A 22,242-nucleotide genomic window follows, 5' to 3' on the forward strand; every position below is an offset into this window, starting at 1 on the left:
AGAATTTTGCAACCACTCTCCAGGCCCCACTATATTCCTTCTGTGTTCCCATATACCCTTGATTTTCTTTTCCTTTGAGGCATACCAGGACTGTTCTAAGACCTCAAATTACATTACCTTTACTAAGGAAGTCTGCAAAATTGTATGCATATTCTGCCAAAGATTTTAACTCCCCTTTCTCTTCCCAAGCCTATTTGTTCCTAAATTTTCAGTATCATAATATTGTAAGTAGTCTCCAATTGAGCTATGGGCATACATTTAACTAACTCAAATGCTCATGTTTATTACAGAAAGAAAATATGGGGACAACGTGCACACATGTAAGAAAAGTGTACAAGGGGAAAGATTAATGCCTCATCCCACCCATTAAAGAGATCGAACATTGTTCACACAGCACAGCTACATTTCTCTCTTGAGCACCTACACCATTCATAGCACTTGGTCCACACTATGGTGATAGAAAGGTAATTATTTGTTCCTTTAAAATAACGTATTTACCAAATGCTCAGGCTCTGTGACTTTACTCTGCCAGGCATTGTGTTGAACACTTTATTCTTATTACCTTCTTTAACACCTACAAGGTTCTCATGAGATAGGGACCATTATTTCATCTATTTTCAGTTAAGGAAACTATTTTCCACTGGAACTAAAGAGCATTTGAAAGGAACCATAGAAAGAGAAACACAGACATAGAGAAAAGCAGAAGAAATGTAAAGGAAACAGCCAAAATCAAAAATCAGATATGCAGAGGAAAAAACGCTACAGCCTAGTAATGTATCACAAGAGAATTACAATGTCTTTAGGAATTGTTGCTGATAGTTCAGATGGGAAATCAGCAAAAGCTCTAGGAGGGAAGTGATATCAAGGATTAGTGTGAGGACCATATAAAATAACTTGAACAGTGGCATAATAATTATGAAGTGAGAGAAAGAGGAAATGGAGAAGTGTATACACAAAATGGTGTGACTCAGCATCTGCTAAAGTGCCTATCTGTTTTATTAGATTATCCTATATTATTCTGGGGAAAAGCCAGGCTATTTTCTCTTTCTAGCTTGTTTAGGTATATATTGTCCCAAGTAAATGATATTCTGTTGTCTTAAATTGTAAGTACAAGGCAGCCCATAATGCTTTGAAGTTTTCATCACTTCAATTAATGTGATTTTTAAGAGGTGTCAAGATAGGAGGAATTTATCTGCTTCATTTTACTCATATAATATATCAATGCTTTATGAAGCATTTTTCCAAGTAGGTTAGATAATGCAGTAGTTAGCACTGTATCATAATGTTTTATGTTCTAAGGGGAAAATGTGATAATTTATTTTGGGTAAGCTACATTGACCAAAAACTGAAATCAACGAAACCACATTATTGTCTTCAGTCTGGCCATATCAGAATGGTTTTTGACCACAATGCCATTGTTTTGGTCAGACCACAAATTTATCATTGTAAAGAAGAACATGGTGAACATTTTTCATTGAGTGGTTTCTGGCAAGATGAAAACTGGTTTATGTTCTTTTCTGGGACCTGTTTTGATAAGTTCCATTAAGAGAGAGGCTTTCAGCACTTTTTTTCTTCTTTAGTCAGTGGTGTTTACAAGTTTAAATACACTGTCTTTTTGACTTATCTTGTAGGAAAAAAATTATTAATTATTAGAAGTTAATGAACATTGAGAAATTGGAAGAGTAAAAAGGCATTTTAGAATTTATCAATGTGTAAGCCCTGGTGTCTCATTTTAAAAGAACCAAAACACAACATTGTTGTTTTTAGTGTTAACTGAAACAACTTTATCAAGCTTATTGTTTGAAAACAAAAACAGTGCACACAATTTTTCACTGCAATTTAGAGATCCTGTTAGAAAGAATCCAGTGATTCACAGTCACTTCCGTATTTCCTGTAGCAGCATCTCAAGGAAAAGAAAGATGGAACAGGGTCTGAGCCTTACTCTGCTACTTAGTGAGTGATCATGAGCACGGACATTTTCTATTTGCAAACTCAGTTTTCTGTAAAATAGAAATCATGATTCCAACCTTTTTTAAAGTTTATTTTTATTATTTTAATTTTTATGGGTAGCTAGTAGGGATCCTAACCTTTTTGAGGTGTCAGGAGGATTAGGTGATAGAATACAAACTTCCTATACTGATAGGTGACAGGTACTCAATACATGGGGGATTTCTTTCCTTTCTTCCATCCTGTATTCATTTCTTTAGTGAATATTCGTTGAATATCTACTATGTTCTAGGAGCTTTGTATTCTCAAATGAGGAAAATATACAAAAGTTACTGTATTTTGGCTTATATCCTAGCTGAAGGATCAACAGTATATGTTCAGCAAAAATACATTAGTACATAAACAATATAAAATAGTATGAGGTGATATAGAAGGTAGAGAAAAGAAGAGGTATAACTGAATATGAGGGGTGTTAGTTTGTAGTATTAAACAGGTTGCTCAGGGTAGACATTTGAGCAAGGACTTGAGGAAGGAAAGAGTAATAGTCATGTGGTTATCTGCAATGAAGCCTTCCAGGCAGATAACTGCTAGGGAAATTACCCTGGGATAAGAGCCTTTCTGATCTTTAAATGGAAGAACAAAAGGACCAATGTGTTGGGAGGAAGACCAGATGAAGTGAAGGGAAAAGTAGGTCAGACACATAACAAAGGACCAGGTCATACAAAACAGGAATTTGTAAGTACTTTGGCTTTTACTTTGAATGAAATGGAAAATCAGTGTAGATTCTTATACAATGGAGTAACATGACCTGGCTTATTTTCTAAAAAGATATCTCTGCCTGGAATGTAGAGGAGAGACTGTAAGTAGGGGCAAAGGTAGAATCAAGGTGAAAAGTTAGGAGGTTATTTCAGCAGGAAGATGATTAATGATGATTGTTAGGCACAGTTACTGGAGGTAGTAATAAGTGGTGGAATTTGCGATATGAAGGAGGAGCCAATGGGATTTCTTTACTCACTAATGGATGTGCAAGACATCAGCAGATTAACTCCAAAGTTACTGGTCTTACCTAATGAAAGAATGTGTTTATCATCAGATGAAGTGTAATAGTAAGGATAAAGCAGCCTGGGAGATCAAGAAGGTAAAGACCTGGATTTCAGTGATGGAAGTGTAGAATTTAAGATATCTATTAGACATTCAAATCAATATGTCAAGTAGACAATGGAATATTTAAGTCTGGAGATTAGGTGAGAGATCTGGACAAGATACTTAACATCAAATGTTTATTGTATAGATGATATTTAATGGCATGAATAAAACGATGTGATCACCAATGAAGCAAGTGTAGACAGAAAAGAGGATGAAGACTGAGCTCTGGAGCACTCCAACACAATAGCCTTCATTTTATTTAAAACACATAAATGTAAAAATATCAGTGGCAATAGATGCTAGATTCTTTTTGGGAAGGTTAATTTTTTTATGTTTAATTTTGCCAGTGGAGGAAAATATCAAAAGTGTATAATGAAGTGATCAGTGAAACTAGAAACCTTTTTTATCAGGGACAATGATAAGATAAAAAAACAAATGGCAGGTGCCCTTTAGTGTTGTCACAGCTTATGGCTTTCTGGGATTTCCAAGTCACCATTAAACTTCTATAATTTATTCATTTAGAATCAGAAGGGCTAATAAGCTAATCTAAGTGAAGTTAAAAGAGATGTTTATAACAGTAAGCTTAGTTCAACAAATAAAAATTGCCTACTCTCTGCCATTAATTGGGCTAGACAGTCATTGACTTAAAAGGATCTTACTTTCAAATGTAGAAGACATTTAATAAACACATGTTAGGCTGGGCGCAGTGGCTCACGCTTGTAATCCCAGCACTTTGGGAGGCCGAGGTGGCCTAATATGGTGAAACCCCGTCTCTACTAAAAATACAAAAAATTAGCTGGCGTGGTGGCACTCGCCTGTAGTCACAGCCACTTGGGAGGCTGAGGCTGGAGAATTGTTTCAACCTGGGAGGTGGAGATTGCAGTGAGCTGAGACTGTGCCACTGCACTCCAGCCTGGGCGAGAAAGCCAGACTCTGTCTCAATAAATAAATCAATAAATTTAAATAAACACAGGTTAAAACTTTCCCCAAATTTTCTTGTTCATTCATTCTTAAAGCAATCCATCTATCTCTCTATTCATTTTTCATTACTATATTTTAACAACTTTATTAACAGTGGAGTGATAATAGTATTCTTGAACAGTTAATGGGCACTAAACTATTTGTATGCTATAAGATTGCTCTAATAATCTTATGAACTAGTTACTACTGTTATCTCGATTTTATGGAAGAGAAAGCTGACACTCACAGATAAAAATTTCCGTGCTTTAAGTCACACACAATGAGTCACTGATGGAGTGTGACTTTGAACATGGGCATGTTTGACTCCAATACTTTTTGATTTAAACCACTACACTCTTAGAAGAAAATAAAGATGAATTGTTGCAGATTGGTATTGTATGCAGGCCAAATTCTCAGCTGTACTTTGTTACACTACATTTGCCATAAATTCGACTTCCTTAGATTGTACTGTTGAGTGTATAATGTAGTGAACTTATCTAGGGAAACCTAAAAAGTGCTTAGAGACCTGGTAATTCTATTGTTAAACAAAACAGTCACTTTCTTTTACAGCTGATCACCATTATGTTTAGTATTTAGGAAAGGTTCGTTCCCATAATAGAGGCTTTGATGAAAAAGCGACCCTGAAATGGTGGTGTACTTGCTCTGAATATTATATTGGAAAAAGTATTTTGAGACACACACACATTCCTTAGATATGACATGTATCATTCCTTATGGTCTTTTTTTCTGCCTGAAAATTCATTTCGGTTTTACCTGGTTAGCATCTTGTTTTCACATACATAAATTCCCTTTCCACCCAGAAGCTACCTCTGAACTTCCAAGACCTGGTTAATTTCCTCTCATCGACATTTACTCCATCCTAGCACTTTCTTTCCTTCCTTCATTCATTTCCACATTTCCTCCCCTGTCTTTTATTCCTTCATTATACAAACATTAAATTGGTTCCTATGCTATGGCAGGGATACTTAATATATTGAAATTGCCTCTTTATTTTGCATGTGTCTCTGGTCTAGGCTCTGGGATACTTGAGAGTAGGAACTGGGGCTCGATCACTACGGTGTGCCCAGTACCGGATCTAGTGCTATGTTTGGCACCTAGTTGGAACTCAAATATTTGCTAATGAATAATTTCATCCTTTTTGCCACCACTGCATTTGGTATGTGGTTTAATTATTATGTGTATTATATGTATAATTTAATGCAATTATTTAAGGTTAGGTATCTTCCATTTATATTTGTATCATCAGAACTTAGCACAGTGTTAAAAAAAAAAAAAGAGTAGGAACCTGATAAAATATCTTTTGCTGAATGAATTAATGAATGATAGATAGCCAGCTGTATAGTATATGCTCCTGTTCAGATTACTATCTAACCTAGAAACCAAGAAGCTAGATAGCAGAATTCTGAAAACTTATTCCAGTTTCAATTAACAAGAACTATTTATTACAATTGTAATAATAAACTAAACTTGTTTCTCATCTAAACTCATAAGAAATTTCCCCTAAAGAATCAGAAACAAATAATATTTAATTCCCTCCTTTCCTCATCTAAGTTTAATTATAATAGTTAAATAGCCAGCACGTTTTAAGCACATTTGGAATAAAAACTATTAGAGCAGCCTGGAGATAATTAACATATGACCAGCTTGAAGCTGATTTTTTTTCCCTTCTATAATTTTCTGAAAATACGGGGCTCTAAAATGTGATTGTGGAGGGAGACAGGTAGTATAGCATAAAAATCCCAGAATCATAGCACCTAGGATTTCTTTTCCACCAATTTTGTGATCTTGTCCATGTATAGAATGTTCCTGAGTTTTGTTTCATTCAACTGTAGAATAATAATATCTACCTTAAAGGATTCAAAAAGATAATGCTTAAGATAGTTATAATAATCGGAAATGAAAAGTAATCCTCTCCATGTTTTTATTTAATGTGCTTATTTATTAAAAGGTTAAAAAAAAAAGTCCCAAGAAAAGTAGGACAAGTTGAGGAATACAAATGAAATGCACATTTGTAAAAAGAGAGCAATTCAAATGTGGGAGTTATAAAACCTGCCAGTGGTTTCACCTCTTGGAGTTCATCCTCTGCTCCCTTCTTTATTCTCACCAACATCTCTTTGTGTAACTCTGTGGCTTTTTTCCTCTTAAGTGAAGAGACAAATGTTCCAACCTCCAAAGCAATTAGGTAACTCAGGGAACCAAAGGAACTTCCTAGAGAATGTCCCTATTGACATTAAGCTGTTGACACGTATTGCCTTGGAAGGAATAAAATGGAAGCGTTTTACAGCTTTGAACTTACGTAAGATATATTTCTTTTATGATTGAAAAGCAGGAGATAATGCTAACTTCCTGTCATAAGGCTTCCCACCTGGTTACTTCTTGAAAGACACAATATTTTTGCTCTTTCCTTTTACTTAGTTTATTGGAAGGTTGGCAGCGTCTGTTAAGTCCCACCTGGAAGTATATCTGTGGCTTTGGACTGGGGACCTAAGATCTTTAGAGCTCTTACTACTTATATCTCCTCCTAAATTCTTTGATAAAAAACAAATTAAAGATTCTTTCTAGGACAATTTTTGCAGATATGTGGCAGGGAATGGTGTCCCAGAAAAAGCGTCTTGGCAAAGGCTTTTTAGATAATTCTCTGAATGTCTAGCTCAAATTGTTGCCTTTCATTACTTTTTCTCCTTTCTTTCTTAAACCAGACCACACTTTTCTCAGAGAACTAATTACCTTGTTCTATTGATTTTAATTCCTAATCAAATCTTTGTTGCTTTTGATTCACACTACATTGTCCTTATCCAAACCACTGGTAGATTCACATTGATTTTTGCAAAATTTCCTTACTCTTATCTTCTTTTAATAATTCCCAACTTAGTCTTATGTTTTAAAATCTTATCTTTTAGTGTTAAATATTTGAATAGCTCAAATAGTATGGAATCATTTAAATTATAAAATTTTTAAATATGCTGAGAAAAGTATAAATGGTATGGAACAAATAAAGTCTATATTTAAAAAGTTAATATTTTGTCATATATGTTTCAAATTATACACACACACACACACACACACACACACACACACACACACAAGCCATAATTAAAACCTGTTTTGTAACTGCCATCTAACTCCCTTTCTTCTCTTACTAGATGATACTGCTATTCTGAAATCTGTATCCTTCCTTTTCATGTTTTTATACAATATCTATTCTTCACATTGTGACTATGTAAATAATATTTATAAAGCACTCCATCATGATTGCATTTTCTTTTCTTTTCTTTTCTTTTCTTTTTTCTGAGATAGAGTCTCGCTCTGTCGCCCAGTCTGCAGTGCAGTAGTGTGATCTCCACTCACTGCAACCTCTGCCTCCCAGGTTTCCCAGCTTCAAGCGATTCTCCTGCTGCAGCCACCTGAGTAGCTGGGATTACAGGCGTGCACCACCGTGGCTGGCTAATTTTTTGTATTTTAAGTAGAGACAAGGTTTTGCCATGTTGGCCAGGATGGTCTCGAACTCCTGACCTCAGGTAATCCACCCAATGCAGCCTCCCAAAGTGTTGGGATTATAGGCATGAACCACTGCACCCAGCACAGTTTCTTTCATATTTAATTTTTGAATATTCCTGGAGATAATCACCTTGCTTAAAACTATTCTCTCCACTGGAATGTAAACATTATAAGACCAGATAGTTTTATCAGTTTTGTTCATAGAAATATTTTCAGCATTTAGAACATTGCCTGAGATGGGGTTCACAACACTCTACTCCAAAATATGGCACTTTGGCATATCGAGTATTTTAAGCTGAAGGAGTTTGAGAAACAGCAGGTGTGGAAAGACTTTATGTCCTTCTCACACCCTACACCCCTGAGGCAGGTCATAAGACCCTCATGTAAGAGGTGGCCTCCTTAGACCTGGAGCAAAGGAGCATCCTTATCTCAGAGGAATCTGAAGGAACAGGCCTTGCTAAGTTTACCTGAGTTTACTCATGTCCTTTGTCCTATCTCCTTTCTCTACAACTCTTCATTTTACATCAAACCTAGCAGAGAAACAGCCAGGTTTAACTGCTGATTTAGGTCTTTATGAAGGCTCCAGTGTTACATAAAACTTGTATTAAATAAATACGTATGCTTTTCTTTTGTTAATCTGTCTTTAGTTACCCGGGCCCCAGCCAATGAACCTAAGATGGGTAGAGGGAAATATATATATTTCCTCCCCTGCACCTGGAACAGTGAAAGTGCTGGATATACTTTTATTGAATGAATGACTAGATGACTGAATGGATGAATAAATGTTTTACAATTTCCCTTAAGATAAACTTTAAAATATTTACCATAGTTTACAAGGCTCCCCAAAAGGTGGCCTTTGCTTTCTTGTCTCATTTCTCCCTTATAGTGTCAGTTCCATTTTAGTTCCTATGTTCTGTGTCCACAACACTCTTCTCTTTCATTTTAGTTTGGCCAGCTCCCATCATTACTCCAATTTTTGCACTCCCACAATTCATTGAAGAGGCAATTTTAAATATCACCTAAGTTAGCTTTTACTGTTATGGGCTCTCACACCATTCTGGTCTTCTCTGTTGTCAGTACTCAGTATCTTATTATTATTACTTGTCAATATTTGGGAAAATAATCTCCATGAGGGCAGAGATCTTCTTTATCCTATTCACTGCTAGCATAGGTACCTGTTAATTATAAGACAAAGAATAACTGCTTGCTGTCCTCAATGAAAATAAGTTGAATTGGGGACATGGCCTATGTTCTGACCTCATCCTCCATTTATTTCTCATTTCTCTCATGTCTTCTTGGTTTTCATACCAGATTGTCTTTATTTCTCTACCTAATTCCTGGTTACTGGTTCCTAAGAATTTATGACTGCTATTGAGAATATGGCTGGCTTACAACATTTTAATGACTTTATTGATGATGATACATTCTCATAATATTCAACGCTCTGCATACATGTTTACACACACACACACACACACACACACACACATATTTATGTGTTAAAAAAGGAACTTGTAATCCTACCACCTGTAAACATCTTAACATTAGGTAGCCTTCATTTAGGATATTTTCCTATGAAAAAAATATATACACATACAAATAGTATATGGCTAAATATATAGGTAGACATTAATGTCAGTTGATTGCTACTTTGTTTTCTGAACAATTGTTTAATTCTAGGTGGGCTCAGATTTCTTAGCCATGCTAATAATCTTATAGGAGATCTCTTAGCCATGCTAATAATCTTATAGGATTGTGTTGGCATAAAATGAAATAACATTTCCAAGATGCTGCAAACAGTTCCTGTCACATAGAAAGCATTATATATGTACTGGTTGTTATTATCACAATGAAGGCACTGACCCAAAGGTAACTTGAGCTGTCACATTATAGGTTAAAGTAAGGTAACTATAAGCCAAGTGCATAGAAGAAAGGCTTGCAGTGTTTCCTAAAGCTAGCCCCAAGCCTTTCTGTGGCAGGCTTTGGAATAGCTGAAGCCATCAGGACATTCTAGCTAGCAATTCCGAGTGATGTGTTACTTTGAATCAGAGTCACTGAGGTGGGCTTGCACACAGCTATAGGCTCTTTGGAAAAGTGCTGCAGATTCTAGTTAAAGGTTAAACTTCACATAATATCAACACAAAGACTTTTCTAGGTTTGGCATTTGTCCCCCACCCAGACCCCCACTGACACATACACACACTCACATGTATGCATCTAGCCAGAGACAAATCATTTTATTCTTCTGTTTGAAAACCTCCATTAGCCCCACACTGTCTATAGGATAAATTTCAAACTTGTTAAAGGCTTTACTCACAGGCTGGCCTTAATACCTACCTTAATCTTCATTTGTAACACTCTCCATCATTTTACTGGAGGTTGACACATATTTACTGAAAGCTTACTCTATGTCAGGCATTATATTAGGTGCTGAGATTACAAATATGTTTAAGAGACAGCTATGTCCATGAGAGACTAACATTTCAGTAGGAGTGGCAGATATATATACGGATCATTAAAATCTAGGTTGCAAAGTGATTTAAAGGGGGAAGCAGAATTTGTTAGGAAACTTAGCAGTCTACGTATATCAAAGAAGGCTTCATAGAGAAAATAACACCTGAGCAGAGTAAGGGAGGGTAAGTGGGAGTTACTCGAGTAAAGAAAGAGGGGTAAGCATATTCCAGGTAGAGAAGACAATATATATATACAGATAGGGAGGAATAAAATAGCATTCTCTGTGGATGAGAATTATGAGCAGTCTTTGACAACAGAATATAAAATGAAAGATGGAAAGCAGTGGTGATTGAAACTAGAAAGATCATAGGAGGCTGGGAAAGAGAGGACATTTTGTATGTCATGTTGAAAGCTTGGAATATACCATATAGAGTTATAAAACCAGTGGTAAGTTTTGAGTGATGGGATTCAGGACATACTACCCCAAAGTATGGCACCTTGGCATTTGAGAAAACAGCAGAAGCAGGAAGGTAACTCTCACCTTCCCCGCAACGTTCTCTCCTGAAGCAGGTCATAAAACTCTCATTTGACAGGTGCTCTCTCTGTACCCAGAGGAAGTGAACATCTGTATATCTCTAAAAATGCAAGGTCACTGACAGCAATCTGAACAAACAGGAATAGCTGAGTTCTCCCCAGCTAACTATCATTAGATCATGCTTTTATAATCCAATCATATTCCGCAATGACTTACCACTTCTCTATCAAACCTAGCATAAAAATACACAAGTTTTCCTGTTTGTTTTCCTTTCCCTATGTAAAACTTATATTAAATAAATGTATGTGCTTTTCTCTTGTTAGTTTGTGTCTTGTTCCAAGGACTTCATCCATAAACCTAGGCTGGGAAGAAAAGATAATTACTTTCTCCTACACCAGCGAGGAAAAAAAAAAAAGGCAGATCTGTATTTTGGATACAATATTCAATAGCAAGATCATCTTCTCCCTTCAGCACCTTCTTCAAGTAGTGTGATGACACCATTTCCTGTGTGCTTGGAAAAAATTTCAGCTTGCTGTCTCTTTTGTTGTTTTAAAGAAGTGTTAGACAAAGCATTGTTTGCAAAATCTAGGGAGATAATGGAATCCACTTTAATTGGGAATTCTGTGTCAGCTGTGATCCAAGTTATTGGCTCTTTCCAACTTTAAAAATTTTTGTTGTTAAAAGCACCTTGCTTAGAAAATTTTAAATATGTCTGCAACAATTGTCTCAAAATAATAAACTGTGCAATTCCTGCCATTAAAAAAAGATCAGAATTCTCCCTGAAAAAAAATAGCAAGACCAAAAGTGGATTAAGAGGCATGTGGCATAAATCTAGGGACAAGGAAATAAATTGGAAAGTTACTGCAATATTTAAATATGAGATGATGAGGACCTAGTTGAGTGAAGAGTTGTACTAGGAGAGGAGGAAAGGTGGTTAGGAATATTTAGTAATTCAAACCATTAGGGTAGATAAGTGACTGGATATGGGTGGCCATATCCACCCAGGGAATAGAAAAGCAAGTTTACAGTTAATTAGTAAAGGTGCACAATGGTGAAATGATAAGGTTTGGATACACTGAACTGAAATAACGTGGTTAGTGAGGACTAATCCAGTGAGCACTTAGATTCATGATCCTGAAACTCAGGAAAATACACAGTGTGAGCTGTTCTACTGGGAATTGACAGCATGCAGGTAATAATTAAAACCATCAAAGTAGATGACATTATTTGGAGAGACTGTGTAGGGGGAAAAGCACAATGAGCTAGTGATGAAATCCTGGGAAACTTCAATATTTTATTATCTAGATTAAGTGGAAGAGGCAACAGCAACAACAGCAAAAACAAAAACACCCAGAAGTGGTGTTTAGGTAGGTAAGAGAAACTTCTGTTATCATATGGCTGGCAGAGGAGAAAACTTCAGGAGACTGTGCAGCATCAAGCCCATTAAATTGAACAGAAATGTTTATAAAATAAGGACTGACAAGGGACTATTAGTTTGGCCATGTGGTGACTGCAGACATCTTCAGCTGAAATATTTATGATAGCATGGTAAGGGTAGGAGGCAAATTGCTTTGATAAATCAAGAGTGAGGAAGATAAAAGAAAGATTTATTACTCAAGAAAGTTGATTGGAAAGAGGGATGAGATGGAATTAACAATGCAAGGATTTGGATTTGTCTTCACACTGTAGAAGGACATTTTTGAGATAACACACAGTATATCTTCTTCACTTTTTTTTTTTTTTTTTTGTAAAGTGAGCTTCAACGCATGTTTCAAGATTAAACTTTCCCAGATTCTCCAGGGTTAGTTTGGCACCCCCACCCTTCCAAAATACTTTGTTTACTCCTCACCTATAGCACCAAGAACACTGTTATTACCTGGTTACATGCTTTTCTTTTGCAAGATTATACATTTCTTAGGAACTTAGACTACATCTTTGTATTCTCAATCCAAATTACATTTTCTGGCACAAGCTAAGGCCTAAATTTGTTAAATTAATCAACTAGCACTTGAAAATCTCAAAGACATGTCTGATATTTTCTACAACTAAAGTTTTGATCTTTATGAAATAATCTATTTTTTTAGCCTTCAAAAAAGAAAATTTGGCAACTTCCTTAACACCTTCAGCATCCAATTAATCTGTATGTCTCGTTGATTTTACCCAAAAGCATATCTCAAATCTTCCAATGCACTATTTAGACATTAAGAATTCTTGTCTGCAACTACCCAACTTGTCTTCCTGTTTCTACTTTCTATCCCTCCCCAAATTATTCTTGGTAACAGTAACCAGAATAATATTTTAAAAATATATTTATAATAATGTATTTTTTCTTATACTAAAATTCCTGCAGTGATGTCTCATTGTCTTAATAATAAAACACTCAAACCCTGAACATGTTCTCCTAGGCTGCATAGGTTCTTGCCCCTGCTACTTTTTTGACCTCTTCTGACACTGTTCTCCTACCTGTTTACCGATATACAGACATTCACATGTGCTGTTACCCCAGACTTAATCTCTTCTTAGTTATTATTTGCTAAATATTTATATTTATCATTTAGGTCTCAGTTAATTTTTACTTCTTCAGAGAGAAATTATATGACCACAAATTTAAATTATGACCTCTCTGATATTTCCATGTTTTTACTCCTGTTCTTTGACTTCATATACAATTTGTCAGTGAGGCACACAAATAGACCATTAGCAAACAAAGAGCTGACTAGCTATGTGCCTGTGTTGTTTTATGTCTCTTTCCCCACAAGATGGTAAGATGTTTAAGGACTAGAATATAGGGAACAAGTGACACAGGAAGCATTGCTGTTTTTTCACCTCAATTTCTCAAGTATCTAATATTATAATGAAAATAGTAATAATAAAATATCTGCTGAAATAATGAAAGAACAGACTGTGTTCTCAATATCATAGTCTTACAGAACATGAGACAGAAAGTTACATCTACATATTCATTTACAAGGTGCTTAGCCATGCAAATTAGTTGACGTTGCAAGACAGTTTTTCATTTTCACCATAATCTAGTTTAAAAGTAGAAAAACATGTAAATAAATAGTATAAGGAAAAGATAGGAATACTGCTCCTCACCCTTCTTCAAGAAAACCAATCACAGAATTTTTTTTTTTTTCTTTTTGGCATTTTTACTGTGTGTTTGCACATAGGCACACGATAGATCGTCTATTCAACAAAATTTATTGAAGGCTTTGTGTTTAGCACTGAGTCAGCTCTGGGGAAAACAGGATGAATAAGAATATCAGAAAGCTCATAGTGTAATGGCAAAAAGAAGATTCAAATGTGATCAAAAGGCACTTGGATGTTTTATTAAATCGGATTTTTTTTTTTTTGAGAAAAGAAAAAGTCTTCTGTATACATACCAATCACCAAAAAATGGTGAGCTGTCTTGAAAGACCCAGGATGATGGAATTTTTATTAACCAGACTTTTGAAATAACTGAATACAACTACTATGAATAAAATCATTTGTCCTGGGAGGGATGGAGTCTAACACTGATGATCTTATGATCTTCTAGCCTCTAGAAGTTTTGTGCTAAACCCATCTGAATTCTAAAACCACTAGACAACCTGACATACCACATGGGGGGCTCTGTGCCTGCAAGGCTTTTTTGCTCTTTTTCTTGCATACTCAGTTTATGGGTGCCCTCCTCATTCTCCCATGTCTATAAATCTATGTCCTCTTATTATATTGTAATCATATTTTTAATTTTTTGCCTCCTTTATTAATCTGTGAACTTCGTTAAGACAGAGGTAGTATTTTTCTATATTTTTATTTTAGTGGTAGGCAAATAAGCATGAGTGCATTTAATAAATGTTTATTGAAGAAAAATTGGAAGACAGTATGAAAGGAATCATATTCTGTTTATATATTATAAAAATTAGAAAAGACTATGAAATATAGACTGGAGTACACGATGACATAGTCTTTAACATCTGTTGGCAGAAGGAACCAAAAGCCAAAACAAAACAAAAAAGTAAAACAATAAACAAGTAAAATCAAGTCTTGCCCTGTGCCAACAATACTTGAAAACTTATTAGTTGGAGACTCCTGATTTCAATTAATAAAAACAAGAGAAGAAAAGAACTTTAGATGACATTCTGCCCAATTCAGTGCTACCTTTTTGTTCTTGGATATGTCATGACATATTTTCATCACTTCCTGGCTAAAACTTCTTTCTCTTCACCTGAAATACACATATAACTGGGACCCTATTTAGGAACTTCTGGGAATGTCCTGGGGATGAGGGAAGAAAGACCAGTAGACAAGCTAGGAATTCTGATCTAATTTTGGAGTGAACACGGACATATAGGCACATCTCTCCCAGAGATTTCAGGATTTTAAAACATAGCTCAAACTTTGGGAAGCTTGTGTTCCCAAGGAAATTATTTGTTCCATAAATAAGACTACCCAAGATGAGTAATACTTGGGGATGTGACCCCCCTCTCCCACGTCTGCGTCTTTTTGCAGTTTATTTATATGTGCTGAGATTGTGACAGATTACCTGTGAGATCATCAGTGGGCCAAGACCCCAGCTGGCATGCCTTGCATGTATACTCATCAAAGACATACTCATTCTCCTTACAAGGTGTACAGGTCCAACAACAGCTGACTTCTCCCTTTCGGATCACCTAAGGCAAATATTTGAAATTTAGATATTTTTTTGCATAGATAAAAATCCAACAATTCTATATTCCAATGTGCTGTTTTGCAAAGCAGAAAGGCCTTTCGCATACATCATTTTAAATGTTATCAGATAAGCAGTATAATTTTTAATATTCTTAATTTATAATTAAAGAAAGTAAGGCTGAGTTTAAACAAGTCCAACATCATAAAGTTAGCTGGTGGCAGGATAAGGCCTTAAATTAAATGCAAGTCTTTGGATAATTAGCCTTGGAAACGTGTATTTAATTAAGTACCTGTGCTTGTGCTCATATATACATATACATAACTGAATTCACCCCAGGATCTGCTCTACTTCTCCTTTCCTCAAGTTAAGAACTTCTGCTCTCTGGATTTACCTTAGCTTCCTTCCCCCCATTAGTTGAATAATTGTGAGCAAAAAACATTGTATATTTCCTAATCTTCTAAAATCTATCCATATTGATAAATATAATTAGGAATTTGTATTGGGTAGAAGAAAGCACAAGATTAAGATTTTCCTGGAGATGATCTCTTGATCTCTTTCTACTAAAAGTCTGATTCAACAATTCAGCCCATTCTTTCCTATTTTGGTAGCTTTGTTTTGTTTGAAGGTAGATGAGGTCATTCAGACTATTATATACCTCTTAATCTATTTGACTTTTTTAAGGTAATGGAAAATAATTGAAATAATTTAACAGTTGAAAGAGTCAAAGACGTTATTCTTTTGAAATAGATGTATCTTTTCTTCCCCACCATTGGTGCATGAAAAACCTCTCTGGAATAGACAGCATTCATTAAATGTTCTTTTAAATAATTAAAACCGTGGTTAATATTCAGCAATGACCAGACACAGTAATAATTACACTTTATATTTCTAGTCTGAGATGCTGACTCTAGTAATGACCTTTGATAATAACATCAGCTAGATACCAAATATAATTGTAAGCTGACAACTGTTTTTTACATTTTTGTAGTATTTCTTCTAGTGACTCTTAAAACTACAACAATACAAGCAGGGAATAATGGCAAAAGGGCCTAAAATAGCTTTTCCCTAAAGTAAGTAAATAAGTGAGGCAAAATTGCTCCTTAGACCTGATTAAAGTATTCTTCATAATAGTATCGACTATTTCCAGGCTCTTTAGTACTTGTCCCATACTGTTATTCCATTAAAGCATTAGAACAGCTCTGTATGAAGTGACTGGTTTATTTTTTCATTTTCTTAGGGGAGAAAACTGGAGTTGAGTTAGCTCACATAGCATGTTAGGGTAAATGAGGGATCAAACAATGTATGTTGAACTTCAAATGCTCATGCTTATAAATACTGAGTCTTATTGGAAGATTAGACTGCGTGATATTTTGAAAGATGCAGGGGAAAGAGTACTGGCTTGGGAATCAAGTAGCACCAGGGTTCTAGTCTTATTTATAGCCACTAAGTAGTTGTGCATCCTTGAGCAGTCCTCCAGCCAATGCTCAGTTTCTTTTAACTGGACCTATTGCTTTTACGATAATAATATCTACCTTATAGGATTACCTTAGGATTAAATAAAACAACACAGTGATTTGTAAAGTGTAGAACACTCTAATAATGTTACCCATTTCATTAATAATTTGCACATAATGTCCATATATAGAAATGAAGAATTTCATTTTCAAGGTATACCACACTTGGCAAAACTATCCTTGAACAATTATTAGATTTTGTAATGCAAACAGGCATATTGCAAAGCTGAAGGAGTGTCTTTCAGACCTTAGCAGACCTTAGCAGGGATTAGCAATTAAAAGCAGCTGCATTTCCCCCCACTGAAATACTTTGATTTCTTATGGTTCAGTTTTCATTGGTTTGTGAATTTCAGGTAAACACCTGAAATTAAAATAAGTTCATGCCTTTTTCCAAGAAGAATTCCAATATTATAATCTCTTTTTAAATCAATAGTGATAACTTAATATGTTTTCCTCTGATCATTTAGAACTTGTTTTATGTTTTCACATTTTATGTTCTGTTTTCACATTTTATGTTATGTTTCACATTTATTTTGAACACGAGGTAGTGACAATTCTCTTTCAAGATCCTGGAAGCAGTGGTGTTTTCTTTTTTATTTATTTTATTTTTTGAGGCAGTCTTGCATTGTTACCTAGGCTGGGAGTGCAGTGGCGCCATCTTGGCTCACTGCAGCCTTGACCTCCCCTGCCCAAGAGAGCCTCCCACCTCAGCTTCCTGAGTAGCTGGGACTACAGATGTGTGCCACCATGCTCAATTATTTTTGTTTCCTATTTTTTTAAAGAGATAGGGTCTCACTAAGTTTCCTAGGCTGATCTTGAACTCCTGAGCTCAAGGGATTCTCCCATCTCAGTCTCCCAAATTGTTGAGATTATACTCATGAGCCACTGCACCCAGTCAGCAGTGCTTTCTTTATGAATAACAATGTATAATATCTCTGAACATTTACTAGACTAAACCCTTTCATGGAAACTAAGTTTACAAACTCCGAACAATGCCATGAGATGTTGATATCATGAATTAAATTCCTCAGTTACAACCTTAAACCATATTAAGAAAATCTTATGCATTGTATATTTTAATAGAGTAAAAATGACATCTGGTTAGGAAAATGGAGTTTAGGATTTTTAAAAAAGGTCGAAGCAAATATTGTTACAAAATAACCAGTATTAAAAATATGATTTAGTCTGTGGGCTATAGTTTACCAGCTCTTGCTGTATACCATAACAAGACATACAGAAAATGTCAGATATCTAATATTTTGAGCCATTTAGCATATATTAATACATTTATTTTTATCTTCTTTTACCTTATCTTTCTTATTTCTGGTCTCATGCTTTCCAAATCTTCAGACCTACCCTTTGAGGGCCTTACTATCAATATTAAAATATTTCAGTTTCAGTCTTAATGACAGATGAAAAAACATATGAAATGTCTTCTAAACAGAGTGAAGATAAGGTTGATTGAAAAGACCAACTCCAGTGGCTCTAGGAATACACTACCTGAAATGTGGTATGGTAGTACTTTAAGAACTGTTTGATGAGCAAATAAATTATTTTGATATCATTTTTCCCTACAGCATTGCACACAGTAGCTGCTGTCACCCCCTTTTTATTATATCTTTGTCTTCTCTTCATGAATTTTTATTTCCTGTAAGTGTGGCCACATCTTTTTTAGCCTAAGAGTAATTTTTTAATGTCCTTAAATTACCAAATTATCCCTTACATGCTTTTTGTCACATATTTCTTTTTCTTATACTTTTTATTTTTTCAATTGACACATAATAATTGTACATATTTATGGGTTACATAGTGATATTTTGATACACATAATGTATAGTGACCAGATCAGGGTAATTAGCATAGTCATCATCTCAGATATTTATTATTTCTTCATGTTAGGAATGTTCAGTATCCTCCTCCTAGCTATTTGAAACTATAGAATACTTTTAATTATATTCATCCTACAGTGCTAAAGAACACTAGAATTTATTCCTCCTATCTAGCTGTGGTTTTGCTTCTTTAGACAAAGCTCTCCCTATCCCTCTCTTCCTCCTTCCTTTCCTACCCTCTAGTACGCTCTGTTCTAATTTTTACTTTTGTGAGATCAACTTTTTTTTTATCTTGCACATATAAGTGAGAACACATGACGTTTAATTTTCTGTCTCTGGCTTATTTCACTTAACATTCTGTTCTCCAGTTCCTTCTACATTGCTGTGAATGACAGGATTTCATTCTTTTTTATGATTGAATAGTATTCTATTATGTAGATATACTGTATTTTCTTTATCCATTTATCTTGATACTCAATTATCATTACATTCTGTTCAATCTAGCAGGCCCAGATGAAGGGTGAACCCTCAATTTTCATGTCTTTTCCTCATTGTTCCTCTTCTTTGACCTTTTTCTTCTGCTGACTACCATCTTACGTGACAGTGTGCTCTCTGGTCATCTCTCTCTTTGTACCTGTTGCTTCTCAGCCTCTACCTCTTCCTCCTTTTTTACACTTTGAAAGCAGAAATTCTCTAAGGTATATTCTTGGTCCATATTTATTTTTTATTTACGCTTTTAGGTTCTGCAATTTTATCTATTGTAATAGCTTCAACTTTAACTCTATTCAATCAATTCCTAAATCTGTATGCTTAGCCTTATTTTTCATTGCTCTAGACCAAACTTTTAATCACTGGATGGCTATATCAAAACCAACATGCCCCCAAACTAACCAATCACCTTTTCTCTAAAGCCACCCCTATTTTTCTATTCCTGGCAATGCCACTTTTTATTTACTGACACTTAGAATTGCAGTTGATTGTGTTGACTTCTTTATCTTCCACAACTCAACATCAAATTGGTAGTCAGCCTGATTGAATCTACATCTGTAATGTTTTCTCCAAATATATCTTCTGGCCCCTTTTCATTCTCACTGTTTCTTCCCCAATTCAAGGCCTTGTTACCACTATCACAGCATGCTTCTAACTTGTCTCTTCTTTCTTGTTTTATAAATCTATTTATTCATTTTCCTTACCACTGCTCAACTTATGCCAACATCTTGATCAAAATTATTCTCTGACTCCTGTTTAATAAAAATTAAGTTCAATGTATTTAGTATGATGTTCAAAACTCTCCACAAATCTGGGTTCAACTTATTTCAACTTTCTCTTTTATAATAACCATTTAGAGCAATGCACTCTAGATTATTTATTTGTGCTAGACAGTCTTCAATTACCACTTTTGTCCCTTTTCTTTTACTGTTCTTTCTATGTAAGTGTTCTCTCCCTGAAATCATACTCATTTTTATGGTCCAAAGTTTGACATCTTATTCAGAAGAAATATCTCTGTCCCTTTTGTACAAACTGATATAGCCCTCTTCTTTTCTTTCTTAATGAAGTCATCACATTTTACATAATATTGCTTATCTGTGTCCATATTTTTCTCACACAGACTGTAAATCTTCTGACAATTAAGGGTGTCTCATTTATTTTTGCCTCATCAATATTAACTATTATATTAATAAACATTTGATGAATATTTATTAAATAAATTTGAATTAGTGTCTTTTCTAACTGTAAACTTTATTTCCAGGAAGTCATGTCTTGAAAGGTTTGTATGAGCAGAAAAGGTGTGGGCAAACATGATTCATCAACTGGTTCAATCAAACCAACTACTAAGACTATTGTGAGTTGCACATGGGATTTCACAAGGAATGAGTGAGAATTTCTCACATTAGAAGCTTACAATATAAAAAGTAAAATAAGTGTCTAAAAGTTGAAAAAATAGCCAATGATAATTAACACTGTTGAATTTACAACAAAAATGAAAGAAACATTAATTCCATTTTACCTTGATCTGGCCTTTCTCACATGGTTCACTGCACACAGATCTGATGATGTTGCTTTTCTTGGACCATACTTCATCATCATCCATTTTTAATTCTCCATTGTCCCAACTTCCAACGTTGATATAATCAAAATAATCTTTTCCCATTTCCTTGAAATTCATTATTTCATACCTTAGGAATAAGAATATGATAATTATGCAGCTTAAGACGTAAATATTCAGCTTTGAAAAGGCAATACATTTTATTCCCAAAAATGTGTCTACTGTCATATAAGTAACACTGGAATTTTCCATGACAGTACACTTAGAATAACAAAAATAATCTGTCCATTTCACTTTCTTTGCAGAGACCATTTCCGTACTTTCAAGCTTACACCTGAAATAGAAAGTAATCCCATGTGAGAAGGTGACTTGACCTCAGCAGGATGAAAGACAGTTTCAAAATAACTTCAAGAAGTTTAGACAAGTACTACTGTTAGACTTCTACAAAAGATAGACAGATTTTTGTCTGTATTCAAGTAAAATGATAAAACTTCCGTTTACTAACCAAGTGAGAAATTTGGTAAATCTTTCATCTTATTTTCAGCTTTAGGAGATATAGAGGTAATTTACAGAGGGCCTCATTTTACCTTTCTTACTTTGTCCATTATCAATGGCTAAATTCATTGTACAAAGATAATTTTGAGAGTGAAGTTTCAAAAAGTTTGAAAATAGCTTCTAAAACACCTCATGCAATGTAAAAATGCTGGAAAAGAGTAGTTCCTTGTGAGTTCTCAGCCTTTGCTAACTATTGTTTTTTGAGTATGTGGATATAAATGTAAAAAGAGAATATCAATGTGCTTACTTACAAGCCTTTTCTTATAAGTAAGCTCATTTCTAGAGAAGAATCTCTGAAACAATTTTCCAATTTGAGGATATTGGATAAGCAATATTACCACTATCTCAGTTTCTACACGTATGTCTCAGGCACACACTGTGCTCACATAGTATTTTATACTGTTTACCCCCTCAGGACTTACAGTACTGACAGATAGACATATAAATGCCTCCTCCAGCCTCCTATCTCAGCATGTGTAGCTATCTGGAAACTGATATGAATGGAAAATGTTCTAGCTTTTGGATTCAAGTGATGAGATTACTATACTCAAACCAATGTTCTGTACAGAAATACTCAGAACAAAACTGGCATCTATTGAAACTTATGTTATAAAATGATGCCATTCTGTTTTCACTCCAAATCACAATTTTTACTGTAGGTTTTTTTGCTTCAGAATATTACCTCATTCTTGTTTTGTTGGTTGTTCAGTAACCTGAGGATTTTCCTTTAGTGTTGTCAGTCAGCAACAATTTGGTCTAAATTCTACTTCTAAATCAAAACTACCAATTTATAGGATACTTTCCTTCCCTCTTGGTCACAATTATCCCATGGCCTCAGTTCATGCAATGAGTTGAGATATTAGAACACAGAGCACTGAGGTAAAAAGAACTCTTGTATTATGTCATTGGCTACTTCAAATATATGAGCTTTGAGTATTCAAAGGGTGACTTTCTATGAGCAAATAACCTTTGAAGATTCTAGGATGGGAGAAAGAGAAATGTCAGTGTCAGACTTATTTCTTTGCTGCTGATAATTTGAAGAAATATGTGGGTGTTATTCCTCGCTCAAAACTGAGCTGTCAAAT

At 34.9% G+C, this 22,242-nt stretch overlaps 1 protein-coding gene across 4 annotated transcripts in view; it reads right to left on the minus strand.

The window, feature by feature from the left end:
- Positions 1–22,242, minus strand: part of GRM5 (glutamate metabotropic receptor 5) — a 564,924-nt gene that overhangs the window by 73,272 nt on the left and 469,410 nt on the right. For all 4 annotated transcript variants that reach the window (XM_008020463.3, XM_008020459.3, XM_008020464.3 and 1 more), the window contains exons 6-7: positions 20,564–20,732; positions 15,087–15,213 (exon numbers count right to left, since the gene is read on the minus strand). In XM_008020463.3, the coding sequence (XP_008018654.1) occupies positions 15,087–15,213; positions 20,564–20,732 (296 nt within the window). The remainder of the gene's footprint in view (positions 1–15,086; positions 15,214–20,563; positions 20,733–22,242) is intronic.

The sequence above is a fragment of the Chlorocebus sabaeus genome, chromosome 1, assembly GCF_047675955.1.
Source record: "Chlorocebus sabaeus isolate Y175 chromosome 1, mChlSab1.0.hap1, whole genome shotgun sequence".
NCBI lineage: Eukaryota > Metazoa > Chordata > Mammalia > Primates > Cercopithecidae > Chlorocebus > Chlorocebus sabaeus.